At 39.4% G+C, this 17,228-nt stretch overlaps 1 protein-coding gene across 1 annotated transcript; it reads left to right on the top strand.

Annotated features, from left to right (window-relative positions):
- The first annotated feature begins 12,787 nt into the window (after window positions 1–12,787).
- On the top strand, window positions 12,788–16,509 carry LOC131996912 (uncharacterized). The gene is made up of 2 exons (XM_059367111.1): window positions 12,788–15,794; window positions 16,217–16,509. The coding sequence occupies exon 1, from the start codon at window positions 12,788–12,790 to the stop codon at window positions 15,788–15,790; it is 3,003 nt and encodes a 1,000-aa protein (XP_059223094.1). The 3' UTR covers window positions 15,791–15,794; window positions 16,217–16,509.
- The last annotated feature ends 719 nt before the right edge of the window (window positions 16,510–17,228 follow it).

The raw sequence follows: 17,228 nt of genomic DNA, 5'->3' as shown, positions 1-17,228 counted from the left end.
TCCTAGTATAGTTGGAAGATGACAGTCAACGTTATCCCAATCATCATTATCTGTTGAAAACCATCACAATATGTACCACTACAGCAAGTTTGACACTGGCAATGGGAGCATTATATTCGCACACACTGCTGCCATAGATACACATACAAACACATGTATGCAAATAAATTGCAAGGCGGTTGCATAATTCTATGCATGTGGGTGGTTGTGTAACTGCGTGTGAGTGTTTACGCTGCAGTACATTAAAGCACTGATGACAGTTCTTGTGATAAATGACACGATCTGTACTTCATTATGTGCAATACGAGCTCTCATACTTCACCAACCGGGTGGTGTTGCGGGCACACATTCCGAAAGTGGCATCCATGTCCACCTTATCCCACAACTCCTTTCTTGACACATGCATGTATTTGTGAGTGCTAGCTGCACGTCAAAGAGTCAAGCCATGCAAATTCACACATCCGTGCATATACACAAAGGTCGAACTAAAATTGTACTAATGCAATCACATATCTAACGACATATTAGGTTGATTCGAGCCTGATAATAAATGGGGAAGTTTACACTGCCCCAGAGGGGGTGAAACTTGCTATATGGAGGAGGAAGTTGGTACTCCTAATAAAAAAAAATCTTAGGGGAAGTGGATATGCGCATAGACGACATACTGGTGTAGACCAAGAGATCGATCAAATATCTATGGATTCGACTGGTTACAAAGCTGACCTATGCAAGGCAAATCCGATACACGAAAAAAAATACAGCAAAGATAACGAACTTAGTCCTCCGACGGCAAACATAGGCGGTCCTCTGCCGATCTGGGGCAGACTGTTAATGGGGACATGCAATGACATCCTCTTCGGTAGATGCTACAAGCGAAATATGGGGCCAGACACTGCAGACAACTTTCCCAACGAAATCCCTGCTCTCGGTACAGAGGATGGCGGATCTTAGGATCAAAAAATCCAACCGGACAGTGGCAGAATAGTTCCTATAGATGATTATGATAGATCGGTTCAAGCTCTACACCGCGTTGTGCAAACCCCAGAGAGTGATTTTCAAACGCATCATACACAGGCTATATGAGAGGAGACTATCGAGAAATGGCATGAAAGATGGATGAATGAGAGCCGGGGCAATTAGACTCAATGTCTTATCCCCGATGTACCGATGTGGAGTGACATTAAACATGGTGACGTTAACTATTACCCTACACAGATGTAGATAGTCCAAGGTTGCAAATGCAAATTTACGCATGAACATTAAGGAACAGCGGCAAACGTTTCACATATCAACGAGTGATGTTCGATTCAAGTTTTAGCTCAATAATAAGGTGCCTTCTTTTAAAAGCCAAATCCAAACGGCGTGCCCCAGTGCAAGCCCTGATTGGGGAGAAGTTTTTGCATGGCATAGTACTTCACAAATGTCGGCTGTATTAGGAGGGGATAACCATCTATGAAGAATTTTTCGGAAATTATCGCCAGGATTCGAACCCAGACTTTCAGCGTCATAGGCGGACATGCTAATCTCTCCGCTGCGGTGAACTCCAAGGTTCGCCGGGGTTACTTCGTGAAATATCTAGATAGAATGGACAAATGCTCTTCGAGTAAGTGCATTGATGGCACACCTTCTTCTACAGCGAAGTCTAGGCCGAAATACAGCGATTGACGCCATTTTGATTGGCACAATAATCCAGAGGATATGAGAGAACTAGAAGAAATGGAAGGCGGTTATAACAAACTCCATACATGTACGGCACAGAAAGAAGATTGACCTGGACGCAGCATAGAGTATGAATGCAGAGGTCTTGACGGAGAGGCAATAAAGATGATTTGGAATTTGGATTTGAGATCCAAGGTTGAGTTGCGAGGTGGAATTAATTTCATGGGGACGACACAGGTAAGCATTTTAGTTGATAGCTTTGTGTATAACAAAATGTTAATCATTTAAGTAGCTATATCTAAAACCAGTAAAGAAATGCAAAAGTCGGGCGGTGCCGATTATAAAATACCCTACACCACCTAGTATATGTAGTACTTTTTATATATAGAACTTATCTCGAAATCTAGACAGACTTTAATTTGGATACCAATTGAAATATCAATATAGAACCTTGTAAGATGTTCCTACCACAGGACAAAAGATTTGTATTTCCACATCCTTAAAAGGGCATATCGGATAAAAGATTATATGGGAGTTATATCGAAACGTGTGCCAATTTTATAGACAATTTTTCCACACATATTAGGACGTCAAATAAATATTTTAAAGATCGGTCTAAAACTGTGGCTTCTACAGCCTTAAAGGTCCATATCGGATGAAAGATTTATAACGCAGCTATATCTAAATCTGAACTGATTTTAATTAAATTTTGCACATACATTGAGATTCACAAACCTTACAACCTTAATAGTTCAAATCGGATGAAAGATATATATGGGAGCTATATCTAAATCTGAACCGATTTTGATGAAATTTTTCAAATATGTTAGCATTAGTAACAAAACAATCTGTGCCAAATTTTGTGCAGATCGGTTGAAAATTCTAGCTACTACGGCCATTTAAGTGCAAATCGGGCCATATATATATATGGGAGCTATATCTAAATCTGAACAGATTTTTATGAAATTTTGCATACATATGAAGACGTCAAATAAAACACCTCGAGCACAATATTTTAAAGATCGGACTAAAACTGTGGCTTCTACAGCCTTGAAAGTCCGTATCGGATGAAAGATATATGTGGGAGCTAAAACTAAATCTGGACCGATTTTTGTGAAATTTTGCACACATATGAAGACCTCAAATAAAATAATCAACACCAAATTTTGTAAAGATCGGACGAAAATTGTGGCTTCTACAGCCTTAAAAAGACATGTCGGATGAAAGATATATATGGAAGCTATATTTAAATTTGAACCGATTTTTTTCAAAATCAATAAGGCCAAAAAAGTGACATGTGCAAAATTTCGTGACAATCGGACAACAAATACGACCTGCACTTTGATTACAAGAATACATGGACTCACAGACGGATAGACGGACAGACGGTTATGGCTAAATCGAATCAGAAAGTGATTCTGTGTCGATCGGTATACTTTTCAATGGGTCTAGCTCTTCTCCTTCTTAGCGTTGGAAACAAATGCACAAATAATACCCTGTACCACAGTGGTGGTGTAAAAAGACATGTCGGATGAAAGATATATATGGAAGCTATATTTAAATTTGAACCGATTTTTTTCAAAATCAATAAGGCCAAAAAAGTGACATGTGCAAAATTTCGTGACAATCGGACAACAAATACGACCTGCACTTTGATTACAAGAATACATGGACTCACAGACGGATAGACGGACAGACGGTTATGGCTAAATCGAATCAAGGGATCAGTCTATATGGCATCTATATGCAAATGATCCGATCAGGTCCAAATTAAAGAAAGATGTCAAAGGGCCTAAGACAACTCACTGTCCTAAATTTCAGCAAAATCGGATAATAAATGTGGCTTTTATGGGCCAAAGACCCTAAATCGGAGGATCGGTCTATATGGCAGCTATATGCAAATTTTGATCGATCTAGACCAAATTGCAGATATATATGGAGGGGCTTATCTTAACTCTCTGTCCCAAATTTCGGCAACATGGGACAATAAATGCACCTTTATGGGCCCAAAACAATAAATCGAGGGATCGGTCTATATGGCAGCTATACCCAAATCTGGACCAATCTAGGCCAAATTAATGAAGAATGTCGACTGGCACAACTCACTGTCCCAAATTTCTGCAAAATCGGATAATAAATGTGTCTATTATGGTCCTAAGACCCTAAATCGGGGGATCGGTTTATATGGGGGCTATATCAAGATGAAGTCCGACATAGCCCATCTTCGAACTTATCCTGGTTATGGACAGAAAAAGAAACTGTGCAACGTTTCAGCTAAGTATATCTATTTTTAAAAACTGAAGCGTGATTTCAACAGACAGACGCCCGGACATACGGACGGATATAGCTAGATCGTCTTTGATTTTTACTGTGATCCAAAATATATATACTTTATAGGCTCGGAAGTGCATATTTCGATGTATTGCAAACGGAATGCCAAAATTAATATACCCCCTTCCTTCGGTGGTGGGTATTGAAAGTAGAAGCGTGCTAAGTTCTTCCGAGCCAAATCTTTTATACCTTCCACCACGGATCGCATTTGTTAAGTTCTTTAAATAACTTTTTCAAATATGTATGAGCTATATTAAGTTATATACCTATATGGACCATACTTGCCATGGCTGTTAGAAGTCATAGAAAAATACCACCTGCAAAATTTCAGGCAAATCTAATCAAAAGCGCCCTCCAGTGGCTCAGAGTATCAAATTGGGATTATATGGCAACTATATCAGGTTATCAACTGATTTAGACCATACTTGGCACAGTTATTGTTAGTCATACCCAACCGACACAAATTGCGCCTTCTAGAAACTCAAGAAATCTAATTGTGAGTTCGGTTTATATGGCCGCTATACCAGGTTATGGTTTGATTTAGACCATACTTAACACAATTGTTAGAAGGGATACCAAAATACCACATCGAATAAGAATTGCGCCCTCTAGAAGCTCAAAAAGTCAAGACCCTCAATCAGTTTGTATGGAAGCTATATCAAAACATGAACAGAGTTTCTGACTCACAATCCCAACTGAACTAATAAGAATTATTTATGCAAAATTTCAAGCGTCTAGCTTTACTTCTAGGATAGTTAGGGTGCTTTCGACAAACAGACGGAATAGGCTAGAACAACTTAAAAAGTCATGACGACCAAGAATATCCACACTTTATAGGCTCTTAGACACATATTTCGAGAAAAGTCGAAATAAGTATTCCCCTATCCTATGGTGAAGGGTATCAAAATGGTATTTGCTTCTATCCGTATAAAAGTAAGGACGACCCTAACGTGTAAACTGTAAGCATATAAGAAGGTTACCACTTACTTAAAGGGCATAAATAAGCTCGACAATGTATGTTCGTTTGAGCATACGTGAGGCTGGCTTGGCACTCATACATACGTAATTTACACATTAAATTGCTAAAATTAAACGTGATGATAAGAGCCAACATCCTTGGCCCTTTATTATATTTTGATTGTGTATTTGGTGAAGACAAGTTGGAACGAACTGATACTTCCTCTTTGTGCGAAAAAGTAGACAAATTGTCAATGTTTGTTATGGATTAAAGCCAAATAATGTTCTACAATTAAATGGAAGAAAGAGTTGGAAGAATGGCCTGAATTAGAGAAGAAATAATGCATTTTAGTTTCGATCTTTAAACCAGCCAGGTCGTCTAAAAAATGTCTAAAAATCTTTAAATTTTAACACAAACTAGCCTAAAGCTTAATTGAAACTTCCTCTAACCTCACCGTAAGTTATATAAAGGGTGATTTTTTTGAGGTTAGGATTTTCATGCATTAGTATTTGACAGATCACGTGGGATTTCAGACATGGTGTCAAAGAGAAAGATGCTCAGTATGCTTTGACATTTCATCATGAATAGACTTACTAACGAGCAACGCTTGCAAATCATTGAATTTTATTACCAAAATCAGTGTTCGGTTCGAAATGTGTTCAAATTTTGACAAATTTTGTTCAGCGATGAGGCTCATTTCTGGTTGAATGGCTACGTAAATAAGCAAAATTGCCGCATTTGGAGTGAAGAGCAACCAGAAGCCGTTCAAGAACTGCCCATGCATCCCGAAAAATGCACTGTTTGGTGTGGTTTGTACGCTGGTGGAATCATTGGACCGTATTTTTTCAAAGATGCTGTTGGACGCAACGTTACGGTGAATGAACACATTTCGAACCGAACACTGATTTTGGTAATAAAATTCAATGATTTGCAAGCGTTGCTCGTTAGTAAGTCTATTCATGATGAAATGTCAAAGCATACTGAGCATCTTTCTCTTTGACACCATGTCTGAAATCCCACGTGATCTGTCAAATACTAATGCATGAAAATCCTAACCTCAAAAAAATCACCCTTTACTTTCATTAGCATCCTCGCAACATCGGAGAAATCAGTGTAACATGATCTTCCAGATGGCAACACTAGGATTCCGTCAATCCAAGACTGTGCCGATGCCTCGCACTCGACTTGTGCGAGTTTTGTGGTCCTTGTGTTGCACTGTTTCTCCATCGCAGTCCACCAAAGTATTGGTGGCGCATGCAACCCTGTGAAACACCGAAACGGTCGTAGTACGGCGAAAATCCCATGAGGAGATCCGGATCGTGAGAAGACGAGCCCATTACAGAAAGAAAGTAAGAAGGAGGCCAATACAGCTTTTGATGTCATAACGGCACACATAGGACTACGAGCTCACTTCTTTAAATCGGTGCGGCAAGTGATAGCTTGTGTAGGGCATGCGGGAAAGATGATGAGACGTTGGAGCATTTTCTATGTCATTGCCCGACTTTCGCGGCTAAAAGGCACCGGCACTTAGGTGAGGTCACTATACCAGACATGAACCAACTTAGGCGAGTGGCATGGAAATTAGTTTAGGATTTTGTAGGTAGCACGGAATTCCCAACTCAGATTTTCTTTTTCAAGGTTACTTTTTTTTGTTTAGAGTACACAAAAAGACGATTACTGGCTTAGGTGTATGTCCATAGTGACATGAAGCTGAATAATATCTCAACCTAACCTAACCTAAGGAAATTTTTATACCCTCCACCATAAGATGGGGGGTATACTAATTTCGTCATTTTATACCCTCCACCATAAGATGGGGGGCATACTAATTTCGTCATTCTGATTGTAACTACTCGAAATATTCGTCGGAGACCCCATAAAGTATATATATTCTTGATCGTCGTGAAATTTTATGTCGATCTAGCAATGTCCGTCCGTCTGTCCGTCCGTCCGTCCGTCCGTCTGTCTGTGGAAAGCACGCTAACTTCCGAAGGAGTAAAACTAGCTGCTTGAAATTTTGCAAAAATACTTCTTATTTGTGTAGGTCGGTTGGTATTGTAAATGGGCCATATCGGTCCATGTTTTGATATAGCTGCCATATAAACCGATCTTGGGTCTTGACTTCTTGAGCCTCTAGAGTGCGCAATTCTTATCCGATTGGAATGGAATGCACGACGTGTTTTGTTATTATATCCAACAACTGTGCCAAGTATGGTTCAAATCGCTTTATAACCTGATATAGCTGCCATATAAACCGATCTGGGGTCTTGACTTCTTGAGCCTCTAGAGTACGCAATTCTTATCCAATTTGAATGAATTTTGGCACGTAGTATTTTGTTATGATATCCAACAACTGTGCCAAATATGGTTCAAATCGGTTCATAACCTGATATAGCTGCCATATAAACCGATCTGAGGTCTTGAGTTCTTGAGCCTCTAGAGGGCGCAATTTCTATCCGATTTGGCTGAAATTTCGCAAGACGTTTTTTATTGTTATTTTGAACAACTATGTCAAATAAAGTACAAGTCGGTTCATAACCTGATATAGCTGCCATATAAACCGACCTGGGATCTTGACTTCTTGAGCCTCTAGAGGTCGCAATTATTATCCGATTTGCCTGAAATTTTGTACGACGGATTCTCTCATGACCATTAACATACCTGTTTATTATGGTCTGAATCGGTCTATAGCCCGATACAGCTCCTATATAAATCGATCTCTCTATTTTAGTTCTTGTGCCCACAAAGGGCGCAATTCTTATTCGAATTGGCTGACATTTTACACAGGTCTCTAACATATAATTTAATTGTGGTCAAAACCGGACCATATCTTGATTTTGCTCTAATAGCACAGCAAATCTTTTCTTATAACCTTTTTTTGCCTAAGAAGAGTTGCCGGGAAAAGAACTCGACAAATGCGATCCATGGTGGAGGGTATATAAGATTCGGCCCGGCCGAACTTAGCTCGCTTTTACTTGTTTTTGCTAATATTATTTTTTGTTGAGAATAGATTAAGCTATAATAAAAACTAAAAACAAGTAAAAGCGTGCTAAGTTCGGCCGGGCCGAATCTTATATACCATCCACCATGGATCGCATTTGGCGAGTTCTTTTACCGGTGTCTCTCTTTAGGCAAACATATGATAAAAGGTAAGAAATGCTATGATATTGGACCTATAATATCAAGTTATCGTCCGATTCGGACCAGAATTGAACTGAGTGCTGGAGACCATAGTAGAAGTCGTTGTGTAAAATTGCAGCCATTTCCAATAAAAATTGCGCCCTTAAGGGGCTCAAGAAATAAAATAGGGCGATTGTTTTATATGGGAGCTGTATCAGACTATAGACCGATTCAAACCATAATTGACAGTTGTAGTTCATGGGAGAAGTCGTTGTACCAAATTTCAGCCAAATCGGATAATAATTGCGACCTCTAGATGCTCAAGAAGTCAAGATCCCAGATCGGTTTATATGGCAACTATATCAGGTTATGAAGCGATTTTAACCTTATTTGATACAGTTGTTGAGAGTAAGAATAAAATACGTCATGCAAAATTTCAGCCAAAAAGGATAGGAATTGCGCCCTCTACAAGCTCAAGAAGTCGAGACCCCAGATCGGTTTATATGGCAGCTATATCAGGTTTTAGACCGATTTTAACCGTATCTAGCACATAACAAAACACCTCGAGCAAAATTTCATTCCAATCGGATACGAATTTCTCCCTCTAGCGACACAAGAAGTCAAGATCCGAGATCGGTTTATAGACCGATATGGCCCATTTACAATCCCAGACGGACCGACAGACGGACGGACAGACGGACGGACAGACGGACCGACAGACGGACGGACATGGCTAGATCGACATAAAATATCACGACGATCAAGAATATATATACGTTATGGGATCTCAGACTTTCGAGGTGTTACAAACAAATTGACGAAATTAGTATGCCCCCATCCTATAGTGGAGGGTATAATGAGAGTTTTTGAAAATGCCCATATTTTTCTTCGAGACTCAGTTGTATAATGTCGATGGATGTATTTCGTTTGAGAGATTCTCGAAGATTTATACACGAGAGAATTTCTAATGTCTTCTGACTAGGCATAGTTCTTTCATTACCTAACTTCCGAGTTTACCCCACCGCAATAATTGGTGAGTCTAGGCCCCCTATCTATCTTCCACAGCGGTTCAGAACTCTATCCAGGATTTATTTTGAATCTCTTTAAGTGTCCTTGTTTTTTCTTAACAAAACCTTTTAGAGCCATCTGCAACCCTTCCCTGGACCAAACAGTTCTGTGGTCAGTCATTGTAATCTATGTTTAGCTCAGTATAAAAAGTTGTTACTAGGTTTGGTGACGTAGCGCCCTTGATGCTGAACGCCTGGGTTCAAACCTGACGAGAACATCAGAAAATTTTTCAGCGGTGGTTATCCCCTCTTAATGGTGGCGAAATGTATGAGGTACTGTACCATTTGGTATGGCAGCCATGTAAAAACTTCTCCACCAAGAGGTGTCGCACTGAGGCACGCCATTCGTCCGGCTATAAAAAGCAGGCCCCTAATCATTGAGCTTAAACTTAAATCGAGGAGCACTCATTGACATGTGAGAAGTTGGTCCATGTTCCCTAATGGAATGTTCATGAGCAAGTGTTATATGAGACCAAACTACTTCATACTCTCCATTGTTCTAAAGAAATGCGCATCTAAAATCTATGCATGAAACAAAAATTTCACATAACAATGTCCTCCTAAATATATACACCTTTCTGAACAAATTCTTTTGACTTAAATTTTGTTTGGCAAGATAAGGTATGGCCAAAAAGCGGCTTATAGGACACCTACCTTTTTACGGAAGGACAAGTATGGATTAAGTAGCCATGGATTCTCTAATTGGATTGAAGTAACTGTGAATCTAATTTCTGCCCCTATTTCAAGGTAAGTCCTATCAAAATAATAATTTTCCTTGTTTCGAGTAGTACTGTTCAAAGTACGTTTGAACATGAAGTCATGTGCACCCATGTGCAGACATGCGTTCACGTATGCACATGACCCACTGTGCATAACGGTACATTGAAGTAAGTTCTTAATCGCTGATTCCGCCTTGACTTCATATTTGTTTACCTGGAATTGTTGCTTGTAGCTTGGAAAGTTGACCGTTTTCGCGGGGTCCAAGTGACAAGCAACAACCAGAAAAAGATCAGTCTCGTTTTAAATCTCAAACCCGCGCATCGTATTCTCTCCCCCTCAAAGTGAAAACCCAAGTGAAGTGAAAAGTAAAAAGTGGACATACATACAAACATATATAACTAGAGTGAACATTGCAACAATAAACTTTGAAACAGTGAACTAATATATTTAACATTTTAGATACAAAGTGACACAATAACAACCGACTCAAAAACCAAATCTACACTCGACCCACAATTGCAACATCACAACAACCATAAGTGCGGGACACAACATACAACACCAACTAATTCTAATATTGCAAACCCCCCACCTGTTAAATACAATGTCTATCTACTACAATCAACTATACTCATAATTTAAATTTTAATCTACTTACTACTGCTACTTAAATCTATGAATTGTGCTATCTAACCCTAAATATTTGCTACTTAAACACTACGATCTACTTATAACTAATGAATTTAAATAACATAGAAAAGAACATCACAATAAACAATCACCACCACATTTGAATTTTAAACATAAAACTTCCTATGTTTTATTTCGGAAGGCAAAACCCTTAGTTTGAACCCAAACATTTGGTCCTTCGAACCGGATAAGTGGTTTTTTTAAATAATTAAAAAACCAAAAATCAAAAAAAATTTTCTGTTTTCTGCCCAAAAATAATTCATTTTCATTTCAAAAGACCCAGTGACCGAAACACAAAAAATTCGCAACAACAAAAGTGCAGTGACCCACCAATTAAAAGCAAAAGTAATAGAGAAAAGTGCGAAAAAAGGGTTGGTTACACACAACCGTACATACAGACACGTATGGACGGACGGCCAACATAAAACAAGTCACAAAACACATATAAAAGGAATTTGGCCATAGTTATTAAAAGCAACACAAAAAAAAATAATTTTTTTATTTATTAAGCGGCTTCGGAAACCCATAATTTGTTTTCTGGATTTATTTTATTAATTTCTTGATAAAATAATCCAACCAAAGCGGTATCAAAAAGAAATAAACAAAAAAAAGAATAACACAGTTGCAAAGGACAAGAAGACTCATACAAAATAAAAGATAATTAAATCAACAGGGTGACCCGAAGAAAATAAAAATAATTAAATTAAATTTGTAATTTGCAAAAATTAATTAAATTTTGTTATAAACCATTAGAAAAGTGTTACAGTGACCCAAAAAACGTAAAGTGACCCGCACAGTGGAACAGAAGTGGAAAAAAGTGGAATTTCAAAAATTATAAAAAATCAAAAAATTTTAAATTGTTGAAAGAAGTTTCTTTGTGTTAAAATGGAAAAAAAGAGCTAAAAAATTGAAAAATTTAACAATTTATCCCAAACTAATTCTTTCTTTTTCTATCAAACATAAAATATTGTGCATTTTCAAAAAACCCCAACAAAATCAAATTCGTGCGTTCCGTGTAAAAACACAAAAACAAAAAATCTACGCTCTGGGATAAAAACGGAAAAACCCGCTACAACGGTTAAATTCCCAAAACTTCATCAAATCAAAAACACTAAAACAACAAAATCCAAGACTCTAACGACACAAAGCTACAAAAATTGCAAAAGGCGCCAACACGCAATTCTGGACCCAAGCCAAGCGCCCACCTACACACACACACACATACACACACATCAAAAAAGAAGCTTCAAAGTGAGTACCATTTTGTTTTTCTATTAAAGTGCGCTTGGGTATTACGTCATACATAACCTTTTTTTCAAAAAAGGAAAAGTTCATACATTTACCCAGCGTACTTTAATATTGTTTTTGATCGTTTTCTGATTATGAGTCGCTAATTCGGTTGTCTGATAAATTTTGACCCAATTAATTTTGACCCAAATTAATTTGATCCAAGTGAATTTGACCCAATATAGCAGACCCTACTTTCGAGGCAGTGTGTAGGATTTTCGGGACAGACATCCACGAGATTTTTTGTTGAAATTTTTTATAAAGAAAAGGAAAAGTGTCTAAGAAAAATCGAAGTGCTTTTAGAAAAGAAGAAGTTTTTTTTATCAAGAATTGTTTTTGTGTGAGAAATAACGAAAATAATATTGCGTGCTGGCCTCATTTGTCTTCGAAATTTTAAAACTTCATTCTATTGCACAAATTTAAGTGGAAACGGTCGGAAAGGACTGTGGTTGTTTGTGCAATCCTTTGTTGTTTTTTATACAGAAAGCAAATTGACCCAACGAGTCAAAGCAGTATTATTGTAAAGAATCATCTAGTTCTGTATGCCAAATTTTGAAAAGTGAAAGTTTAATTTTTTTTGGAGAAAAATAAATTTTTTTTTGCAACTTTAATTCGAGCGGAATTAAATTGCTGGTGTATTGCGATTTGAAAGGAAAATTTTTCTTACAATTTTTTGCGGCTATTGTATAATCGATATCATCAGAAATATTAACCTGTTTTTTTTTCTAGTGACCCAGATAAAACATTTATTACGAATTTTGTAAAAAGTTTCAGGTTTGACCCTTAGATATTTGACCCATCATCAAGACACACATTTTTTTTCTTCGCATTAGGTTTTTTAGAAATAGATTTGATTTCTACAAATAACCAGTTTTTTTTGGACATTTTGTTGTAGATTTTTCCGTGGTTTTATAGTTTTTGAACCTATTTAAAACATATACAAGCCAATTACAAAATGGATAAGAATTTACGCGAAAAATTTGTAAACTGTGTGAATGATTTAGTAGATTTTGAAAGCGTTTACTCCGCGGCTAAGTCAGATGATAATATACATTCGTTAGAAATCACGCGGGTAGAACTCAATTCTTTATGGGATCAAATCAAGAAGGCATACTTAGATTGTAGGGACCGCATTCCGGAAAAGGATGAGACACCTATAGATAAAACTAAACTTCGAAATAATTACAAACAGGCACTAGAAACTTATAAACGGTGTTTAAGCTCTCTTAACGGAGAAATTTTGGCCCTTAACGAGCAACAAGATCAAGAAAAACAGGAGAGAATATCGATGACCCAACAGCGAGACAATAATGATTTTTCACCAGCTCTAAGATTGCCGCCCTGTGACACAGATGTTTTTAAAGGGGGATATCGCGAATGGCCCACCTTTAGGGACTTATTTTCAGCAATTTACATTAACAATTCAAAATTAAGTAAAGTCGAGAAGTTGTTTCACTTAACCCAGAAAACAGCAGGAGAAGCCCGCGAAATAATTTCCAATGTTCCACTGACCCATGAGGGTTTCGACATAGCGTGGAGAAATCTCGTTCATAGGTACGAAAATAAACGCATGCAGGTAAATGAGCAATTGCGAGCTCTTTTTAATTTACCTTCGGTTTCCGTTGATAACGCGTCAACAATCCAGAAATTACAGCGCACTATAGGTAGTTGTACCCAAACTTTACAGACCCTTGAAGTAGAAACGGGGGGATGGGACCCAATCTTAGTTCATCTTGTGTCAACCAAACTACCAAGAATATTTTTAGAAGAATTCGAAAGCAGCCTAGCAGATTGTTCGTCTCTTCCATCGTGGAATCAACTAGATGTATTTTTGACCCATAAATTCAAGACCCTAGAATCAGTCGGCAATATCAAGCCACAATATTCGAGATATAATCAACCCAGATCGGAGTACGATAAGCGGGAAAAGCGAGTTAATAGTTTTCAAACAAATGTAAATCCCAATTTCAAGAACACGGGCTCAAGACCCAGCAACAACACACAATCACACTATAATGCTCAGAATAACAAACCGGTTTGTCAACTTTGTAAATCCAATCATTCTTTGCGAGAATGTCCTCAATTTCTAGAAAGGTCGATCAACGATCGAATAAACATTGTTAAGACAGGTCATCTTTGCTATAACTGCCTTTCTTCGGATCATGGAGTCAGGGAGTGTAAAAGTCGTTTTAGTTGTAGGGAATGTAGTCAACGACACCACAGTTTGATACATAAAGGCAACCAGAGCCAGTACCCTACAACAGGCACCCACCAACGAGGCGGAGCACGACCTAGCACCAGTGCTGCCGCTCTCAACACTTTAGTTCAACCCGGTAGACAGGAAGCACGACCTAGCACCAGTGCTACTGATCCTACCACCCTAGCTCAACCGGTTAGCGAATACGCACGCCCTAGTACCAGTGCTGCCGCTTTAACCACCCTAGTACAACCATCGGTATCGCCAAATATACAGTCCACACCTTGTTTAGAAGCACCTTGTTCAACGACTTTGACACTTCAGGAAATCAGACCCACTCCGCAACCCAAAGAGACACTTTTGTTCACAGCAATAGTTCAAATCAAATCTAGAGGACATAGATATGATGCCAGGGCAATCATCGATCCTGGGTCACAATCAACTTTCATATCAGAAAAAATTAGAAACAAATTGCAACTTCCAACAGTTAAGAATTTAATTCATGTCACAGGTTTAAGCGACGCAGTTTCTGAAACATCGACAAAAGCTTGCGTCTTCAATCTTTGCTCACGAGTAAATCCTAGTTTTGAGCTGGAGGTTTGGGCACCAGTCTTAAAGACCCTACCTTCTCATTTACCAACACACAATTTAAGGCAAAATCAATTTGGAGATTTTGCACACCTTAGTCTCGCGGACCCCCGATTCTTTGAAAGTCGACCCGTGGACATGTTAATCGGATTAGATATTGGACCCCTTATATTCACAAAAGGCGGTACTATGAAATCCTTTGGATCACTTATAGCGCAGGACACCGTTTTTGGGTGGATCATAGGAGGACCCATTACGGAAGACCCTAAACCCGCCAGACCCACACGCCCTCGCTTCGACCCACGGGAACCCAGGTATCGCCCCGCATCTTGGCAGTATGCCTGTGGCCTCTGCCAGGAGGACCACGCCATACGGTCATGCCCGCGGTTCCGGCAAATGACACCGTATCAGAGATACGAGACAGTTGAGAGACGGAGTTACTGTCGGAACTGTCTGGCGCGCAGCCATCTGGCCCCAGACTGCCCCGTGGTCACTGCCTGCCGAACATGCGACTACCGCCATCACACAATGCTGCATGGAGCCCCACAGCTTAGGGAGACATACGGCAGCTACAGCCCGCCCCCAATGGAGATTGCCAACCCACGGCAACTTGCAATCGAACCAGCCAACCAGATGCCCATCGTCCAAGGCCCTCCCCCGGTCGAGATACCTTACAGCCGGGCCACTGTTTTTGTACCCACGGCGATGGTGGAATTGGCACCCGAGGAGCAGGACGATTGGGCTGGGGTACGGGTACTTTTGTGCCAGGCATCGACCATCACCCGAATCGCGGCAGCCACAGTAACTCGCCTGGGGATACCAACGAGAGAGCGCAGAGGGCACCGTCTGGCAACTATAAGACTTCGGTCAAGGCATGCGTCGAGGAGGACCATGTATACCATCCGGGCAGTGGTGACCCGGGATTTGCCGCGACGACCCTATTCAGATCCCATCATTCCCGACCCCACAAGCAGCCTAAGATCCCTTTCTTTGGCAGATGCTGACCCTAGAGGCAACGAACCAATCGATGTAGAGGTAGGGGCCGATGCCTACGCCCACCTCCGGAGGAGTGGTGTTGTACAACCCGGATTGGGAGCCGTCTTCGCCCAGGAGACAGATTGGGGATACGTGTTCGTCGGCCCAGTCACCTCACAGGCAAGAAACCAAAATTAAAAAGGTAAGATGTCACTTCGTCACTTGGAGGGGGAGAATGTTCAAAGTACGTTTGAACATGAAGTCATGTGCACCCATGTGCAGACATGCGTTCACGTATGCACATGACCCACTGTGCATAACGGTACATTGAAGTAAGTTCTTAATCGCTGATTCCGCCTTGACTTCATATTTGTTTACCTGGAATTGTTGCTTGTAGCTTGGAAAGTTGACCGTTTTCGCGGGGTCCAAGTGACAAGCAACAACCAGAAAAAGATCAGTCTCGTTTTAAATCTCAAACCCGCGCATCGTATTCTCTCCCCCTCAAAGTGAAAACCCAAGTGAAGTGAAAAGTAAAAAGTGGACATACATACAAACATATATAACTAGAGTGAACATTGCAACAATAAACTTTGAAACAGTGAACTAATATATTTAACATTTTAGATACAAAGTGACACAATAACAACCGACTCAAAAACCAAATCTACACTCGACCCACAATTGCAACATCACAACAACCATAAGTGCGGGACACAACATACAACACCAACTAATTCTAATATTGCAAACCCCCCACCTGTTAAATACAATGTCTATCTACTACAATCAACTATACTCATAATTTAAATTTTAATCTACTTACTACTGCTACTTAAATCTATGAATTGTGCTATCTAACCCTAAATATTTGCTACTTAAACACTACGATCTACTTATAACTAATGAATTTAAATAACATAGAAAAGAACATCACAATAAACAATCACCACCACATTTGAATTTTAAACATAAAACTTCCTATGTTTTATTTCGGAAGGCAAAACCCTTAGTTTGAACCCAAACAAGTACTATGGAGGTGATAGTTATGCACGGCTTTTTTGTTTGTTTGTAGCTGGGCTTCACTCCAAATACTTTCAGCACATAGTATTATATATGTATGTCAGCCCCAATGCAGCCATTTGTCGAGTGCGATGGGTGAAAGAAGAGGCCACATTTCTGCGCCTCATTTGCGGAGGGATTTTCTTTTTCAACTGTGAATGGGTGTGCGTTATTTTGTGTCTCGGCTACATTCAAACGTGTTTCTGACATTTTGCGAAAATGTTGCGGTGAATGCAGGGCAACACCCAGGGAGCCAACATAACACATTTTCGCACACACACACATACAGGGACACATTCTTGCACACAATGATGGTAATAGTTTTATTTATTTGCTTTTTTATGACAAGCGCACACTTTTTTCTATTATTCGATGGCAGCGCCAACAAACCAACCAACAACCTTGCGGATGAAGTGAAAAATTCTCTAATGATTCCTTTCATTTATTCATTTGCAAGAAGTGACTGTGTGAGAGACTCTGAACGTATGAATGGAAAGAAGGAGATGAACGAGCTCCGATGAGATGTAAAATGACAGTTCATGAAACGAAGACGAGATGACATTTGCCACAGGGATTT

Source organism: Stomoxys calcitrans, chromosome 4, assembly GCF_963082655.1.
Source record: "Stomoxys calcitrans chromosome 4, idStoCalc2.1, whole genome shotgun sequence".
Taxonomy (NCBI): domain Eukaryota; kingdom Metazoa; phylum Arthropoda; class Insecta; order Diptera; family Muscidae; genus Stomoxys; species Stomoxys calcitrans.
The sequence above is the reverse complement of the archived record's forward strand: the minus strand, read 5'-3'. Positions and strand labels throughout refer to the sequence as shown.

Coding starts and splice junctions, on each gene's coding strand:
- LOC131996912 (XM_059367111.1), top strand. CDS start 12,788: ATGGATAAGAATTTACGCGAAAAATTTGTAAACTGTGTGAATGATTTA.